The sequence below is a fragment of the Haliotis rubra genome, unplaced genomic scaffold (assembly GCF_003918875.1).
Source record: "Haliotis rubra isolate DU_JTF1 unplaced genomic scaffold, ASM391887v1 Scf547, whole genome shotgun sequence".
Classification (NCBI taxonomy): domain Eukaryota; kingdom Metazoa; phylum Mollusca; class Gastropoda; order Lepetellida; family Haliotidae; genus Haliotis; species Haliotis rubra.
The window spans coordinates 331,340-350,421 of NW_025767243.1; the positions used below are offsets into that span (position 1 = coordinate 331,340).

General features: G+C 39.2%; 2 protein-coding genes across 6 annotated transcripts in view; one reads left to right on the forward strand and one right to left on the reverse strand.

Annotated features, from left to right (window-relative positions):
• Positions 1–2,967: 2,967 nt before the first annotated feature.
• Positions 2,968–10,010, reverse strand: LOC124253637 (tubulin alpha-2/alpha-4 chain). The gene is made up of 4 exons (XM_046687441.1): positions 9,909–10,010; positions 9,232–9,454; positions 6,402–6,703; positions 2,968–3,856 (listed from the first exon to the last, which is right to left on the reverse strand). The coding sequence occupies exons 1-4, from the start codon at positions 9,909–9,911 to the stop codon at positions 3,026–3,028; spliced, it is 1,359 nt and encodes a 452-aa protein (XP_046543397.1). The 5' UTR covers positions 9,912–10,010; the 3' UTR covers positions 2,968–3,025.
• A 3,438-nt stretch (positions 10,011–13,448) lies between these two features.
• The window catches only part of LOC124253609 (rab GTPase-activating protein 1-like), a 54,787-nt gene continuing 49,153 nt past the window's right edge, over positions 13,449–19,082 (forward strand). For all 5 annotated transcript variants that reach the window (XM_046687418.1, XM_046687414.1, XM_046687415.1 and 2 more), the window contains exon 1: positions 13,449–13,555. The gene's annotated coding sequence lies outside the window, so the exon portion shown is untranslated. The remainder of the gene's footprint in view (positions 13,556–19,082) is intronic.

Here is a 19,082-nt window from a genome sequence, read left to right on the forward strand (position 1 = left end):
GAATTATTTTCATGATTCACTATAAAATTAGAAGCATCGGTCGGGCGATGAGAAACACAGAAAATAAAACTGCTGCCCTAACTAATCTTACTGAACTATCTGTGATAAGAAAGACGCCCACCACAAGGTTGGAAAACTGATTTGAAGCCATCTTCAATTGTTTGTTCACATTATCACATATCTCGCTCAATCTTTCAGTATCGTGTCTAATCATGATTACCGATGAATGCAGAAACTTTCGTTTTACTTTGCTGAAGATTAGATACCAGTCCGAACCCACCACGGGCATAATCATTGCGTAGACTGGGATCCCGTGTCATTAGTAGATGTGCAGTAAGCTTATGTTAGTAAGCTGGGTTCATATCGTTTTGGCGCAAGGTGGTGACGCGCAAATAGAGCTGGGAACATTTTCTCGTAGGCTGCGACTGCGCCTGCTCATTGATGACCTTGTAACAAATGTTATACTTAGGATTACACCTCAGTAAAGTACCCGATTCTGGTACTTTTGTTGGGTTGAGTCCAATCCGGGTTTCGGTGGGTTGGAATCTCGGATGACACTCAACCAAACAAAACGTACTAGAATCGGTCCTTTACTGAGAAGGTGTAATCCCAACTAAAACATATGTTACATTTGACCACGACTTTCTAAATGGCATTGTGTATTCATTGATTACCTTGTTTTAGAAAAACCCCACGATAACTGCCTTCATAGAATTTGTTTCTGATTGTAATGCCTGTCACAACTATTAAGCAGAAGCATTTGTTACAATAACGGTCGGCCAAATCATCGAGTGCTTTGAATGGTGACACTTGCTGTACTACAAACTAGATATCGCAAAATTTGGATGCGCGCAGATACAAGTGGTACAGATTTTGTTTTATTTATTTAAGGTCGTCTGTTAGGTATAACCGACAAGCTTGCTCCGCGACCCAGGAGGGAAGCAATTTAAAACGATCGTATTGCAGGTGGGAAAAGTAATGCTGGTGAAACTTCTCGGCCAGTAAACTTTCGTTATACCTGAGCCAGTACACATTGCTGGAAAGTGAGACAACTCTAAGTTATATCTGATATGGTTTCAATACTCCGTCCAGATGCCATCGTTTCTTGGACAGATGACTTAGGTCTTGATGTATTGATAATAAACGATGAAGGATTTTCTCCTCGAGTTGTATATTTATTTTATGCGACAATAACTGGTCTGTTAATAACTTGACAAGGTTTAAAACCATGAACCTGTATTTTCATAATATTTTTACATATTTCACGATGTAATAAACATTACTTCTTCTTGAAAGTATGGTTCATACTTGAAATGAGGGGTCTGTTTTGTTTGTGATGAGGAATATTCCATTTATGCTTTGATTGAATTATAGAAACTAAGAAAGTCAACACAGAAAAAGAAAGTACATGACGTCTTTACTTTCTAGATTTATTTTCGGTTTTGCGAAAGGTAATAGCACATAAACTGAAACATATAACTTTGATGACTCAGCATATTTTACTTCAGTAAAAGAGTGAGTTTAGTTCTACGCCGCACTCAGCAATATTCCAGCTGTAAATAATCGAGTCTGAGCCTGGGGCCCCCAAAAGCATGAATGTATGCAGCATACAGTTTTTAGGAAGGTACATGTTAGTTCAACAGGTTGACATTGCAAATCCCTGTTACTTTTGTCAAACATTAACTAAAACTAACAGTCCTCTTAAATACTTGAATAATAATGTCTTGCGGAATATTCAATAAATGGTTGATTTCTTCTGATAAATGTACCAAATTGTTTCCTGTCAAAATTTGAAAAATTTAAAATAAAAACAAAAATTCTAAACTTTACGTACTTTTTTATATCTTGATACTACAATTTGGTAATTGTATTTAGCAAAGTCATAGCAATTACAGCATCAAACGTTTGCTGTTCTGAGATAAATGTCCCTAAAAATAAATCTATTTTGCGTAATTTTCACATAGGTTAGAGTACCCGTTACCTTGACAACAGTTGCTAGGGAGCTGTACTGATCACCTCTTCAAAAATATAATTGAAGTGGAAATTATATGTATTATTTCAATACAAAGTATGGGGGGACACTGCTACAAAGAGGCGTACATCAGACCGTACTACCCTCGAGAGAAGCATACAACTTATAATATGGGATTTGTTGCATTTTCATATTTACACTGGTAAAAGTTACAGAGTTATCACAATCTCGCGCCACGGACACAATTGTGTTCATACAGTGTCAATATGGAGACAGTCGGGGAGGGGATGTACCCAAATGCATTGTCGCCACTGCAGATGCACTCAGTGAAATAACATAGATCAAGGGCCGTAACTGTGTGCCAAAAATGTAAAACCGCAACAGGGGAGGTAACTCTTGACAATATAGCTGTATGGAGTGATCTCTCTCAGAAATTATTGAGTATGCGAACTTTCATTCATTAGTTTTGAGTTGTACCAACTTAGAAGCGGACGGACGTTCCTCCGTTCTAGTATCCCGCCCCAGCTTTGAAGTAGTGATTAACACTGAAGTTATTAGTGGGGTGATATAGCAAAAATGATAACACCCACATGTGAGTTTTGGCTAAGATGTTTCGTTACCACGACTTTGCAGAAACATTTTGTTATAGCATACCGTTTTCCTCCTTGAAAGACAAAGTGGTGTTTCTTGTTAATCGATATCGGTGTAGGTGCAACGATATTTCCCCGTCTGTCGCCGCTAAGATCGATCAAGGAAATTACTGGTGTGTTGAAACAAAGCTCATCTGAGATCTCGTAATGTCAATTGAAAGCATGGCTCTCATTAATCACTGTACAATGTTTTTTGTCACCGGTGCATGTACAATTTACCATGTAACCGTCATTCATTTACTCATGACAAATAGCGCCTTCTTTCTCTATAACTATAGCTAGTTGGATATTGTTTAAATCCTATCAAAGAAATACGTGTACACCGGTCTAAAATAAATAAGAAGATTCTGAATGTTAACGTGTTTTTTAATCAGTTCTGACGGTTACATGTTGAGCTGTTTATCTAATACTCATCACCGCCCTCCTCCTCTCCCTCGCCCTCAACAGAGTCGACTCCAACCTCCTCGTAGTCCTTCTCCAGGGCAGCCAAGTCCTCACGGGCCTCGGAGAACTCTCCTTCCTCCATACCCTCACCCACGTACCAGTGGACGAAGGCACGCTTGGCGTACATCAGATCGAACTTGTGGTCAAGACGAGCCCAGGCCTCGGCGATGGCGGTGGTATTGCTCAACATGCAGACGGCTCTCTGGACCTTGGCCAGGTCACCACCGGGGACAACTGTTGGTGGCTGGTAGTTGATGCCGACCTTGAAACCAGTGGGGCACCAGTCAACGAACTGGATGGTTCTCTTGGTCTTGATGGTGGCGATGGCGGCGTTGACATCCTTGGGGACGACATCACCACGGTACAACATGCAGCAGGCCATGTACTTGCCGTGACGGGGATCACACTTGACCATCTGGTTTGCCGGCTCGAAACATGCGTTGGTGATCTCGGCCACAGACAGCTGCTCATGGTAGGCCTTCTCAGCCGAGATGACCGGTGCGTAGGTGACCAGCGGGAAATGGATACGTGGGTAGGGCACCAAGTTGGTCTGGAACTCTGTCAGATCCACGTTCAGAGCACCGTCGAAGCGCAGCGAGGCAGTGATGGAGCTGACAATCTGCCCAATCAGACGGTTGAGGTTGGTGTAGGTTGGGCGCTCGATGTCAAGGTTACGTCTGCAGATGTCGTAAATGGCCTCGTTGTCCACCATGAAGGCGCAGTCGGAGTGCTCCAGGGTGGTGTGGGTGGTCAAGATGGAGTTGTAGGGCTCAACAACAGCCGTCGACACCTACGAAGAAGACATTACCCATATCAATTATCTTAACTGCTTCTGTCCCTGCCTTGAATGACATATTGTTGATGAATACATCACTCTGCAGATGGGAGATGTTTATCTGCGCTTCCCAAAACTTGTTAAGTGCAGCCAACTTCAGGACAATAGTATTAAAGATTTTAAAGTGAGGACACAACGTTATAGCACTGTGCATATCCTTGAATTCCAGATAAGCAGTCATATATGAATGTATTTATAAAGTAAGGAGGTCAGAACGGAATAATCGATTCGAAACAGGGCCTTCCCAATAAGATTGGGTTTTTTCACAACCAACAAGTACAACATACTAACTCTTTCATTAATTTAAAGCTTGTTATCAATAAGCATATGTCAGTTTTGTACTAATTCAAGGCTCTTCAAGCTAGTCTAAAAAACTAGAGGCGAAACGGTATACCGCGGTATTTTGCCTTCGGTTTGGTATACCGTAATGCAATCCAAAAATTGGGTTTTCGTACCGTCATTTTATTAATCATTTTAAACCTTTTCTAAAATGTCTAGAAATCGAATCATTTGGTCAAAATCTATGCATTTCTTTGCTTGACGGCCGCTATTTTCTTGGAAGTAAAATCGAGATCGCCACAAGTCCTCTACTTAGAAAGTCAGCAAGACAGCAACTGCAGATACCAAATCAATAGCTGACTTGTTTCTTTTTCAGTTATTTCAAATCAGACAAACAGAGAAATATCGCAATAACTTATTAAAGTCAACTTTATCATAAATACACCCATCAACTGTGTACTCACGGTGGGTGCTGTGATGCAACACACCGCGTTATTGCAGGGGTAGACACTGCCATCCGAAAACGTATGATGTCAGAACGTATGATGATAGCACCAATTTCACATTATTCTCAGCAATCACCAACAGATTACCGCCTCGTCATCCATGGACCCCAAGACCCGTGTTATTGACTCATTGAGGTCATATTCACAGTTAATTGCCAACATTTTGTTTTTACAATCAAAGCGGCAGGTACCGCGGGAAGTCAACGGTGACTTGTCAAACTGTCTCATACGTCAAATGTATCCAACCACGTAACCCAAAGTGCTGGACCTATGTTAATCATTATGTTAAATATGTTCGTAGAAATAAGCATAATACTAATACCATAGCAATATATAATATCTCTGTTAAAATAACTGCTTGAGATATAAATTATTCTGAGAAAGGAATAGAAATCCATTGATGTTATATTTTCAGGTCACTTTTAACTGAATCACCGCTAGATTGGAGCAAAACATGAGTACAAAGCTGATTGTTATTTCCGGCTTGGTTGAATAACAGGTAGCATAACAGGAAGGACAACTGAATTATCATGTCCAGTGATGTTTAATTTGATTGCAGGTTTCCTATACACATGTATTTTCATTTACAAAGTTTGTTTTTTTCACCTCCGACAATACGATATAGTTTTGACTTGGCACAATACACGAAATAGCAGTTCTGTTATGTCCATGGAAAATACATTTTAGCTTGGCCTTTATTCCGAGTTATGTATAACGCGGGTGTCTCATCCATAGACCCCAAGACCGGCGTTATGGCGAGGGATAACTGCAATTATTGGTATGGATCTGGGGGCTTTCCCATCACAGTTCTTAGGACTTATGATTGTTTGTTGTTGCTACCATCTCATTACAAGCAAGCTATATCAGAACAATGCACATTTAACACCAATAAAAAGAGAAAGCAGCTTTCTCAAGCTAAAACATATTGTTTCAGAAAGGAGAAATACATTTCTTAGTGATCTTTAAAAGATATTTTGAATGAATCTGAAAACTGAATAAAAAAGAATTTCTGGAATGTGTCAAGATTGTGTAGCAGTACTTCCTAAGGACTGTGGAAAGTCTCTAAATGTGTAAGTGACTGAAACGAGAGATAGGCAATGATTTAGAGCAAGGACAATGATCTGTCACACAGAATGTAACTGTCATGTGACAACTGTATTGAGTTAATTTGTTTAATTTATTTATCTGTGATAAGTCATCAGAGTCACATTCGACAAGATCTAATTTTGTATATTGTATTTTTTTTTTAAACATGAACATTTCTGGGACGTGGTGATTTCACTGCAGTAAATGCTGATGTGATTTTAGTGACTTTTAATCATACTTGGCTGCTTGCTATTTTGCCACACAGCTGTGAGCTCCAAGGTTCCAGTGATACTTTAATTATTCCTCTTGTCATGAAATGACTTTTTTGTTCATTCAGAGTAACAAAGATTATGGTTATTTTTTTCCATGTTATTAAACAATGAAAGCTTTGGCTCTTGTTGTCAATTTTCGGTATTATGATCATATTTCATATACCAAACCGAAACGGACCAAACCGAAGACCTTCTACCGCAATACGTACGGTACCATGGTAAGAGCGTACAGTTTCACCCCTACTAAAAACAAAAGCTTTTTTTCAAGTCTGTATGAACCTTGGCGTTCATCTTTCGCATTATCATTGGGTATCGTAATTTACTTTTTGACATGCCCCGAGGACAGATATATCTTACCTGAGGAGCTGGATAGATGGCAAATTCCAGCTTGGACTTCTTGCCATAGTCCACAGACAGTCTCTCCATCAGCAGGGAGGCGAAGCCGGAGCCAGTGCCGCCACCGAAGCTGTGGAAGATAAGGAAGCCTTGGAGTCCAGTGCACTGGTCAGCAAGTTTCCTGATGCGGTCAAGGACGAGGTCTACGATCTCCTTGCCGATGGTGTAGTGACCACGGGCGTAGTTGTTGGCGGCATCCTCTTTGCCGGTGATGAGCTGCTCGGGGTGGAACAGCTGGCGGTAGGTGCCGGTACGAACCTCATCTGAAACAGGGACATGGTCGACATTAGTATGTGCAAACAAAGCAGATTCCTCCCACCTGAGGCCACCTCCATCAAGCAAATTGACACATTTGAGTGAATGTTGTTTTACGCGACAACAAACAAGACTTTGATTGAGGTTTATGGCATCATTACAATATCAACTTATGATCGGGCATTATTTGAAATTATTCTTTCATAATATTTAGACCATTATGTGTACACCTACAGAATGCCGGATACCTACCAGCCATATTGTTTAGTGTCACGTCACCCTAACCCTAAAAACGGCCTCAGTGGTGTAGTGGTTAGAGCGTCCGCCCGGAGAGCGGAAGGTCGCGGGTTCGATCCCCGGCCGCGTCATACCAAAAGATGTTAATATATGGTACTTGTTGGTCCCTGCCTGGCGCTCGGCATTAATGGGTACAACAAGGACTGGTCGGCTCGGAGTCAGTATAATGTGTCTGTGTGGGGTACTCATGCTTCACTGCGGCATGGTATCTCAGTGGGCTAGCACTATAAAACCAGCTTAAGTCTGGGCTAGTACAAGCAGCCGCACATACACATACACTATACACACGTATGCACGTCGTCATATGAGCGAAATATTCTCAAGCACGACGTTAAAACCCAATTTCACCACACCTCACCTAACCCTAAACCTTACCCTAGGTCTTGGCTAAATTACTAAGGTTATACGGACTCTCACAGACATGGTAAACGGAAGTTGAACGTGCATGGAATGAGGTGAAATACGCATGCCATTTCACACACGTTTTCACCGATGTAACTGTAAACTAGGGCCTCTATGGATGACGAGGCGGTAATCAGTTCGTGATTGTTGAGAATAATCTGAAACTGAAATTGGTGCTATCGCAGATTGAGCGAAAAGCGTACCCTCATGAACATGGTAAGCGAAATTTGTACGGGCAAGAAATGAGGTGAAATACACATGCCAGTTTGTTGTGATCGCCAGCTACAATAGATATGACATTTAGCAAAACAAAATATATATGCGTATCCATTTCTGTCAACGACACAGAAGGTATAATCAGAGTTCGGCATTCATTACTATTTTTCTAAGAATTATTACAGACAATCGATTATGAAATTTTGCAATCGATTGTCGAATCGGAAAAGGGTAACCAATCAATTATCGATTATAATCGATCATCGGAACACCACTAGGGGGTAAGACTACCCGAGGCCTGAGACCGAATTTACAAGAACTAGTTCTAAGATTGTTTTGCGCCCAGGCAGGTACTCACAAAGGTAAACAAGAGTCACCAGAAGATGACATCCCCCCGGCCCCCACATGTTTGAAAGAACAAATCATCTGACAGTTACCTAAAGTCCAGCTTGATTTTAGACTAAGTGCAAATCGTTTCCATGGAAATCATGAAAAACATAAATGACAAAATCTGCAAATAGTAAAGGGCACCACTTCAAGATCTGCCTCACATATCTGCCAAGTTTTACTGAAAGATATTAAGAAGTTTGTGAGTTGTGCTCCAGAAACGAAGCCGACCCCTTCCTTTTGAAACTAAGTCTGAATCGTTTCCATGGAAACCAACAAAAAATACAAATGCCAAAAATCTGTAAAGAGCAAAAGGCACCACTTTGGGATCTGCCTAACATATCTGCCAAGTTTTGTTGAAAGATATTAAGACGTTTTCGCGTTGTGCTCCAGAAACGAAATCAACCCCTCCCTTTTTAGACTAAATCCAAATCGTTTCCATGGAAACCAAGAAAAATAAAAATGACAAAAATCTGTAAATAGCAAAAGGCACCACTTCAAGATCTGTCTCATATATCTGCCAAGTCCTGTTGAAAGATATTGAAAGGTTTTCAAGTTGTGCTCCGGAAACGAAGCCCATCCCCCCTTTTTGAGACTAAGTCTGAATCATTTCCATGGAAACCAAGAAAATAATAAATCACACAAATCTGTAAATAGCAAAAAGCACCACTTTAGGTTCTGTTTGATCTATCTACAAAGTTTTGCAGAAAAATACTGAACGGTTTCTGAGTTATGCTCCGGAAACGAAGCCAACCCCCTCCCTTTAAGACTAAGTCCAAAACGTTTCCATGGAAACGATACCTATTTTCGCGGCATTATTACATAAATTTAGTTACAAATTGAACATTAATATTTCATATTTTATAATTGTCCATGAAAAGATCAAGATTTTTCATATTCTCAGAGATTAAAAAGTTCTAATATCCCATCTATGGGCACGAAGAAAAATAATTTATAACTCTCATAACATCAAAAAACATGATACAATTGCAAAATTGTAAACGATACATAAAACATTTAAACCGATACTTTCAAAAATAAATATCGATACAGTTTTGAATGTATCGATATTTGTATCGTCTTAGAAAAAGTATCGATGCATCGATGTATCGTGGCATCCCTAATATCAATGTCCTACAGCCTCTTCTAGAGTTTCTTATTACAAAAATTGGTTACTGGGTCCTACAAGGCTAACAAAATATTCAGCATATGCGGTTCTGCTATGTTGGCCTACCGACAACGGTCGGTTCCAGGTCGACGAACACGGCCCTGGGGACGTGTTTCCCCGCTCCGGTCTCGCTGAAGAAGGTGTTGAAGGAGTCGTCCCCACCCCCGATGGTCTTGTCGGAGGGCATCTGGCCATCAGGCTGGATGCCATGTTCAAGGCAGTACAACTCCCAGCATGCATTGCCGATCTGCACACCGGCTTGACCCACGTGGATTGAAATACACTCTCTCTGGAAGCAGGAATACCTTTGTCAAACTCTGATTTTCGGATTAAAGAGAAATAGCAATATAGATCTACCATCTGGTACTGAAGGAAAATACTTGGGCAGCCATAGCAGTTGTTTTAGTATCAGGTGATCAATGTATTATGAATCGATCTCTGAAAACATCGACGTTCAAACGACATAAATTGAAAAGGATTTTAATCCTAACCAAATATTAAATATATTTTAACGTCTATTCCAGTGAACTACGTTTACGAAAAGTGTCAAAACTTAAATACTTTGAATCAAACGGTAGACTGTTTGGTATAAAACGTTGTCATTGTCAAGCCTAGGTCGAGTGTCTTGATAAAAATAGTTTTCTCTGAATAAGACATAATCATGTTTCGCCTGTGTTTAAACATTACACTTAGATCCAGTCCGATAACGCATGGGTAGGAAACAGATGTGAAAGAGTTCTCACCATTTTGTTGATCTAATCTTGCTACCTTCAACGGTCTCTGAAAACGAGTCGCGACGAAACGTGTAACGTGCCTCGCAAACAACTCTCAACTGAAGGTTTTCAAAGCCCATACGACGTATTACTAGACGATGTGACGTCATTGGATGACGTCATCGCGGAATGAAAGTTATCTCTATCTTTAGCGCCGCCGTGTTGCGAGTTTAGACATGCTGACATGTGACGAAGAATGACTTTCTCAGTAATGGAAAAGTGATCACTTTATTGCAGCTGTAACTAACCTAAGTGTATTAGTTGAAACGGAACGTAATGGTATATGTTACTTGGTTTTAATATTATTTCCTTGTAGGTCTGTAACGTAATATTGGTTCCAGATTACAATGTGAGTTGAGTTTAATGTTACTTTTACCAGATTATTCCAGCAATATCACCCATGTGGAGATTCGAACCCAGAACTTTCGCATGACGAGCGAACGCATTAACCACTACGCTACCCCTCCACTCCCTCAAATAACACTGACTGACTGACTGAGTTTAGTTTTACGCCGCTTTTAGCAATATTCCAGCAATATCACGGCGGGGGACACCAGAAATGGGCTTCACACATTGTGCCCATGTGGGGAATCGAACCCGGGTCTTCGGCGTGACGAGCCAACGCTTTAATCACTAGGCTACCCCACCGACCCCCCTCAAATAACAAACAAGTGATATCGTATTGTAAGTATAGGACATAGCCATACTGCAGTAAAGGCCCGGGTTGTTGTGACGTATATATCTGGTATAGTGAGTGAGTGAGTTTAGTTTTACGCCGCTTTTAGCAATATTCCAGCAATATCACGGCGGGGGACACCAGAAATGGGCTTCACACATTGTACCCATGTGGGCAATCTAACTCAGATCTTCGGCGTGACGAGTGAACGCTTTAACCATTAAGCTAGCCCCACCGTCCCTATACCTGGTATAAAACATAATACAGGGTTTTACACAGACTTTGAAAAATAGTCATGGTGACTCACAATATTTATTTTTGGGAGTCATTTTCAATATTTGGGTAACATGAAAATTTCAGTGTAATATTTTTGTGTGTATATCAAAAAGCAAGAGTTTTGCAAAGATGTTATTGTTTTGTGTTGTATTGTCATTTATATCTTAGTTAATAAATAGTATATTTTTCACTGTTCAGTTCAGTCATAACAAACTCTTGTATACTGAACAAATAAGCAGGCTTGTGATTTATTCACTGTAACATGTCTAAATCAATGAAGATCTCACGAAAACTATCATTGTTTGCTTATTGAACTGGATTCTGAGGGTCACTCATAAAACTTGCGTCTAGCTTGACTCGTACAATATTTTGAGAGTCTTTTACACAATTGTTGCGTCCAATACGCAGGAATCACGCGTGATGTAAAACCCTGCATAATAGATAAACTCATTATATTAACTGCATCGCGAATAGTTGTCTATTGCATCCATGTAAGGTATCAATCTAATGGTCAGATATAATTGTCGTTTGTTCTCTCTTTTTTGATATGACAAAGGTAAGTATTCTGTCACAGAATAGTTTGCAAGTTTCCTGAAATACGACTAGCTATTTTTTATATATAAAATGAGATGGCACCATATCTTGGTATCAGAAAATACATTATTTTATCTAAATAATACATTTCACCCTGAACACTTTTGGTATTTGAATCAGAACCATTGCTGTCTGAATAATCGCACAGGTGTTAACATACACGTAGAAAGTCTAGATATATGCAACACAGAGAAAATATGGGTGTTTTATAAATTACCCCTACAAACTATACATTACTTTTGTCATTTGTTATTCTGAGGTTTATAAAACTACCGGCATTGTACTTGAATATATCAGTAAAATCTCAGGTCTCAGATAGCAACACATATAATCTGAGAGATGGAATTTATTTACAGACAATCATCTGTAGGGCCAGTTAATGTGAGAGGGAAATGCATGTTTTTGAGTACGATTAAACTGAAAACTAGACAATTCGTAGAAATAGATATGCACTACCAAGAGTTTTCATCTCGACATTCGGGCTAGCTTTACCGAAATGTTACAAGCACATTTTTAAAGTCACTGCCTTTGGTAAAGGGACAGCAGCTACTGGTCTTCAGCAACCCATGATTGTCGTAAGAGGAGACTAACGGGATCAGGGAGGTCAGGCTCGCTGATCAGCCTAAGTAAACTTAGTCTCAGTATTATTCGTTACACTGCTATACTATACTCAGTATAGCAGTATAGCATAGCAGTATAACGAATAATACTGAGACTATGTTTATACTTCGACTGGCTCGCTGATTTGGCTGACACATGTCATCGTACCCTAGTTGCGTCGAGCGATGCTCGTGCTGCTGATCATTGGATTGTCTGGTCCAGACTCGATTATTTACAGACCGCCGCCATATAGCTGGAATATTGATGAGAGGAGTTAAACAACAAACAAGCCAACAAAAATCTATTTCGAACGCAGAACCAAACTACACAGTGTGAAAGTCATTACTAATAATTGAACAAAATGTCAATCAGAGATAACATATATGTGCATTGGGCTCAATACGTTATGTCTTCAAATCTGTTCTGTCGTCTCCAACTGTTTGGATCCGAGCTTGTGGAATCCTAGCCCATTGCTTGCAACGGTTGCTGAAGCGTCCGATGGCGGCTGAAGTTGACGTACCTGTCTGTTGAGGTCATCCCGAAAAGGATCTGTATGGTCAAGACCTGCAGATTTGAAAACCTGCTTAAGAGCTGTAATATTTCCCTTTAGCAGATAATGAACAAAGGCAAGGACAGCAGGCCTGGTATTGTCTTAATAAAACATTTCCCTCTCACATTAACGGGCACCATGTGATCTCGTCAAATCCCAACCCTGTGAGCTGTGAAAATTAATTGACACATGTATGTCATCGTATCCCAATCGTATGCCCGTGATGTCGATCGCTGGATTGTCTGGTCCAGACTCGATTACTTACGTACCGCCGCCATACAGCTGGAATATTGCGGGTTGGTGTTACAACAAACGAACCAGTAATGCTTACAAGTTACAACCACTGATCTATATGTTTCTTGTACTCAGGTAAACAACCACTTTTCTGCCTGCTTCTCATGCCACCACCTACAGGGTTGATTCTCATGCCTAACAACCAGAAGAAAGGTATCCTTTCCACTCACTAGCTCGCGTGATATATCTTCCTACATAATGCTTATGTCCAGTTTTTTTTTAGTTTCTACTCGCCTTTTGAACGTTATGGCCATATAAATTTGGGTTTGAACACTGTGTCAGTTTCTAACGTTCATTGAGAACTGCCACGAATCATCTATTTTTATGTCTGAGTCAGTCAGCTTTGTCCATGAACGAGTTGATCTGTCCTGAAACTGATTCATAGGTTAACTGTCCAATGTCAAGCTGACATTGCAGTCCTCGTCATATTTGTTAAGTGAGAGTTTATGCATATTTTACAGACGCATCCGTCACTAAAATGCGGAAGTAGAAGTGACGTCATCACGTCATTTCTGCAGCGCCCTCTGCGAAAATGTTCGGCCATGTGTAATTTGTTATGATTCTTCGCAAGACAGTGGAACATTTTACCTGTCAAACATTGTCAGATGGAATTATGATGATTGATCGGTAAGAGAGCAAGGCTAGTAAATTATGAACGATTTACATGTATTGTTAAGAGCATGTGCCCCAATTATTTATAGCAAGTTCGCTTTGTTTTGATGTAATTATAATGCCAATTTTTCCACCGTCTGTCACTTGGCTCGTCAGCAACATCAAGTTCCTTGTTTACAGATTACAACAATTTGGGTCTACGTCTGTTCGGTATTTTTATAACGGAATGTTATGCATTATGAGAGACATCTTGCATTTATCTGTATCGATTCGTGTCATAATGTTCATGCAGCATAAATAATTATTCGAAAATATTATCAATGTGATGATGGTAATGAAATCAACAAGGACAGATAACGATGGCAATGATAATCATTACTATGTTTGTAGCCCGCACGGCAACGTTGACAGCACATGGTGATAAAGATGAAAGCCAGGATAATTAATGTGAATTTGAGTAAAAAAATAATGGCCAACATGAAAATGTCGGCTGTTTAGACATGAAGGATTTGTCAATACATCCTGCAGTGAGACTAGAAAGTGTGGGTGGGAATATAAGCAGACAATATATTACTGCTATATTCTGTATTTCAGAAATAGATAGGGAACATATTTAAAAAGGTTTTACCTATTGCGTTAACCACAATTGCTACAATGACAATTGCTATATGACTGATATGAATTGTCTTTTTTATCTGTTTTCTTTTAAAGCATTTTTGAGATATAAAAAATGATTAATGAGAAAATGGCAAGGAAAGGAGGGAATGGTTGAAAAGTGTGTAAAAAGGATAAGGGCAGCAGTATAAGAATGTGATTGCGCTGAGCCAAGATTATAATAGTTTATACATGAAATCCATATGTTTTCTTTTACTTAATGTGTATCATAAACACCAGTTAATGTGATGAGCATAGGAAATCAGGGTGAAATGACCAATAATGTACCCAGTTTGGTTTGGCAAAGGTTATAATTGCCGTGAAATCTTGACAAAAACTAAAATTGTTATTGATCGTTAAGCGGGTTTGATGAAAACAGATCTTCTTTGCCATGACTGTCAAAAACATCCATAAACATGATAAGCAGTCAAGGATGATCCATGATGAGACACAACAATGGATTATTGATAATATCCAATGACATTTCTCTTTCATAAATGTATTATTTCATTCCACACCTACTACACCTTAGGCAATCAAACGCAGCATAAGCATATATTGATCAGCATAATCAAGGTCAATTTGCTGACATCACGTACATGTCAAGGTTCCTAGTTTACTGCACGTTGTACTAAGGAAGGGTTAACAATGGTAATCCAAGTGCATCGGGCATGCTGAACTCTTAATCAATACATGATATATTTCACTCATCTTAAAGAGGATGAGAAGTCTTTTGTAAAAAGGAGCTGTGAAATTATCTTTAAAGCCCTATAATTTATAGTATAAGCATGGTAGCAAGGGCTGTGTTTGGTATCGTACAATTATTGCAAGAGGGGGGGACACTTGTTATATTCCATGAACTGTGTACTTGCACTTGGTGTGTGTCAGGAGTTGTTTATACTATATCATGCCGGGCTCCAGATAATTTTTCAACATCAGGAGTACGTACTCCTTATTTTTTCAATATAGGAGTACTGGATAAACTTAAGAGTACATTTGGAGTACTGAATGGAATTTAATGACGTATCAGTAATCTTGTGTTTCGTTTCACATATGCACCACAACATTACTACTCTTGTGTAAATGGGGCAATTAACAATAAAACAACACTCTTTCAGATAAATACGTCTGTAAATGATTCCAAGACCGTACAGCATTGCTGTGGTGCGTATGTGCTACGTTTTCTGAATTATTTCCTACAATATCATGCATATTTTATCCGTACATACGCCGATACGGCCCTTATCTGGAGCCCTGATCATGGTTATGTTTACAGAGGATAAATCTGATCATGCAGTTACAGAATTGCATATTGATACCTGTAAATCATTAGGATTGAAACGGTATATGGCAGTATTAGTAGAACCGTGGTATTTTGCCTTCGGTTTGGTATACTGTAATGCAATCTATAAATTCGGTATTTTCGGTTCTCTTACCGTTATTTCTATCTAGTCATAAAATGACAGTTTTAAAATAACAAAGATGATGGTTATTTTTTTCCATGTTATTAAACAATGTAAGGTTTGCCTCTTGTTGTCAATTTCGTCATTATGATCATATCATATATACTAAACCGAAACGGACCTAACCAAAGACCTTGTACCGCAATAACGCACCGTACCATGGTACCCCTATATATCATGTATATCGGTAAACTGCAAAATCCTTTTAAGACAAACTTTTTTTCTTTCTGCATTCCAGTAGATTGTTTTTTATTTGAAATTTATTCACACAAGATTTTTCTCTTATCAAATATGTGTAGGAGTACCAAGATGCAAGCTCTGGAGATATGGATGTGTTATGGAAGATGTGTTTCGTTTGATATGACAAATGATGAATCAGTCCTATATATTCGAGTTCTTTTTCCACCAAGTACCTGTCTGCATGATAACAAGCTGTGACTGACGATTAGGATCTGCATGAACAATAAGTGTCAAGTCACTGTCAAACATTTTGCTAATATGTTGCAATAAGTACAGCAGCATACATACATATGTTGCAATATATTGCAATTCATTATTTTGCCCATAACCTTGCTTTTTTGTGTTACTTCTTTAAATGGAAATCCACTGTAACAATGCGGAAATGACACATATAATCAATCAGCTAAAACTAAACTAATTTGGTTGGATGCAAATTCCAAAATCGTTTTTCTCCCATTCCAAGACTGTCTGTTGTCAGTCATTGCAGTAAACCATCGTTAGGAAGGGTTCTGTAACAACTGCATAAAGAAGCTTGTATACCTGTGATGAGGGTATAGATAGGAATTATTAGAATATTGGACTTGGTCACATTTTGCCGTGTTTGCTGGCTAGTATTATGCAGCAGAGCCATTAGTAGTTACATTTTTTACATATATTCCTGGATTTCAACCAATTTATATGGTCAAATATGATATAAGTCAAATAATCACCATGTTCAAGTTTAACCTTTATCAATTGTTGCATCAATTTTTTTTTCTGCTTTCAGATTTTATTTTTAAAATGTTTATAAAGACCCAAATCCACATCCAAATGAATAGTCAGAGGGATCATTGTTAGTTTATTACCCTCAACAACGGGTCAGTCGTGTCAGTGCACTTAATTTTCATTCTCCACTCCTTGGGGAGTATACCGCTGACAACCTGACTCAGTTTGTCTTGTGTATTTCATATCCTTAGGACAAGTAGGTAGCAAAGGAGAATTTGTACTGGAATGACCATTTGCATGATTTGGGTTAGAAAACATTTCAGGTGTTTATTCCAGCTTGATTGGATAGTGCTGTGGCTTCAGCATTTATCCTGTCAGTAGCCTATCCCCAATTCATAGATTGGGGGCGGTGGGGTAGTCTAGTGGTTAAAGCGTTTGCTCGTCATGCCGAAGCCCCGGGTTTGATTCCTCACATGGCCACAATTTGTGAAGGCCATTTCTGGTGTTCCCCGCCGTAATATTGCTGGAATATTTTTATAAAAGCGCTGTAAAACCATACTCAGTCAATCAGTATTTTATAGATTGATGCTTGTTTTATCAACCACTAGATTGTCTTGCCCAGACATTATTTTTCCTGATTGCTTCATTTGCAATGAGTAAGGCATTAAACATGTTAAATAACTGAAATATGAGTCGGCTCCACTTTGTGCCAATCTTGTCATTGCTAATAAACATGATACCATGGTTTTCAGGTGAAAGAGTGAGATTTAGAATAAATAGCATGAGTTTGTCATGTTGATATATTTGTCAATTTATTTGTGAATATAATTCAGGAACCTTTTTTTCTGTAAACTATGTATATTTCAGAAACTAGGCGTTCATCTAGTATGGGGTTACATCCAAGAGATTGAGTATTTGAGGGGGTGTAGGAATCAAATACCGGTGAATTGCATTAAGTACGGTGAACTTCGTCTTACCAGCTGTGGAGCTCAGTGCAAAGGTGGCATAAGTGCCAGCCCATTGTTCATGTGTCGCCATGGAACTGGGGCACTGTTCTTGAGTAACATAAGGGACACTTGAAATGTATGTATGTAGGTTTTACAACTGGAAAGTCAACATGGTCATAGGAACAATTTGCATTTCAAGTGTAAAATTTGACATTTGATATTATCTCACTTACCCATATTTTATGTGGATATCTACTCTTTGTTTGTGTGTATTTTGTTTCTTTTACTGTGCAATTCTCCAGCTATGTAATGGAGGTCTGTAAATAATTGAGTCTGGACCAGACAATCCAGTGATTGACATCATGAGCACTGATCTACACAATTGGGTTGCGATGACGTGTGTCAACCAGTGATTTACAGGACGTGAATTCCTGCGTCCTATGTGCATAAAAATTGACAATGGATGCAACAAAATTGATTACCCCGTCCAGCGGTCCACAGGGACTCAGAAAAAGTCCAAATACTTTTTGTGCAAATTCCGATCAAGTGACAATAAGTTATCACTGAATTTGCAAATAGCTGGGTTGTGGTATATTTTGCAATGTAATTACTGTTACAATGTGATGATCATGATACACAATATAATAACAGTATTAATGATAATATTTAAGTGTCTGGGACCCCCATTTTGTTGTCCAGGACCCCCGAAAATTAAGAGTATGAGTCCCAGGGACCCTCAAATACAGGACTCAAGGTAAATCCCTGGTGTCAACTAAATCAGCAAGCCTGACTACCAAATCTGGTTCGTTGCCTCTTATGACAAGCATGGGTTGCTGAAGACCAATTCTAACCCATATCTTCACGGGTAGTGTCTATTTTAATATGCTCAATATAGTCATCGTTGCAGATTTCTGAGCACAGTCTGTGACATAAACTGGGTCAAGTATAACAACCTGTGGGACAGCATCTTCTTTGGTAGACTGATCGGTCCAGTAATGTCTTTTTCAAATGAGCTCACCAAACAGTTGAACTAAAACGGTGAATAGAAACATATTCCTGGTGACATTCAGCATTTGTTGTAACCATGGTAACACATTAAATATGTCACTGAAATTTAAGAAGTGAAGATTTGTAATGAGAAGTTGATGTGTGATACCACAGAACACTGCAATGGTTTTCAAAACCATATTGCTGTAAAATGTTTAACTTGACATCCAGGCAAACATGTCCCCACGCAGTGCCCCAGTCCAGGTTTGCTGAAGTCAAGGCTAGACATATGTTTTTATTGCTTTTTTGAGTGTATGTCTAGTTCGGTCAAAATATTTTGGCATGGACTGTCACCATATGTTTGGCTCATTTGCATTTTCATCAAAGATGAAAGAACCTCTATATTCATGATATTCATTGTGTGTTTTATATTTTCAAAAACTAGGCCAGAAGACAATAGATAAGTTAGTGTCACATTTGCAATGTACAACCTTGAGACTCGGTCACCATAACTCCAGTATTTGCATGCTGTCATGATTATACATC

What these genes read in the sequence shown, in the direction of transcription:
- LOC124253637 (XM_046687441.1), bottom strand. An exon ending in CCTGGAACCGACCGTTGTCG is followed by an intron (nt 6,704 to 9,231) that starts GTAGGCCAACAT and finishes TCCCTGTTTCAG; the next exon opens with ATGAGGTTCGTACCGGCACC. An exon ending in CCATCTATCCAGCTCCTCAG is followed by an intron (nt 3,857 to 6,401) that starts GTAAGATATATC and finishes TCTTCTTCGTAG; the next exon opens with GTGTCGACGGCTGTTGTTGA.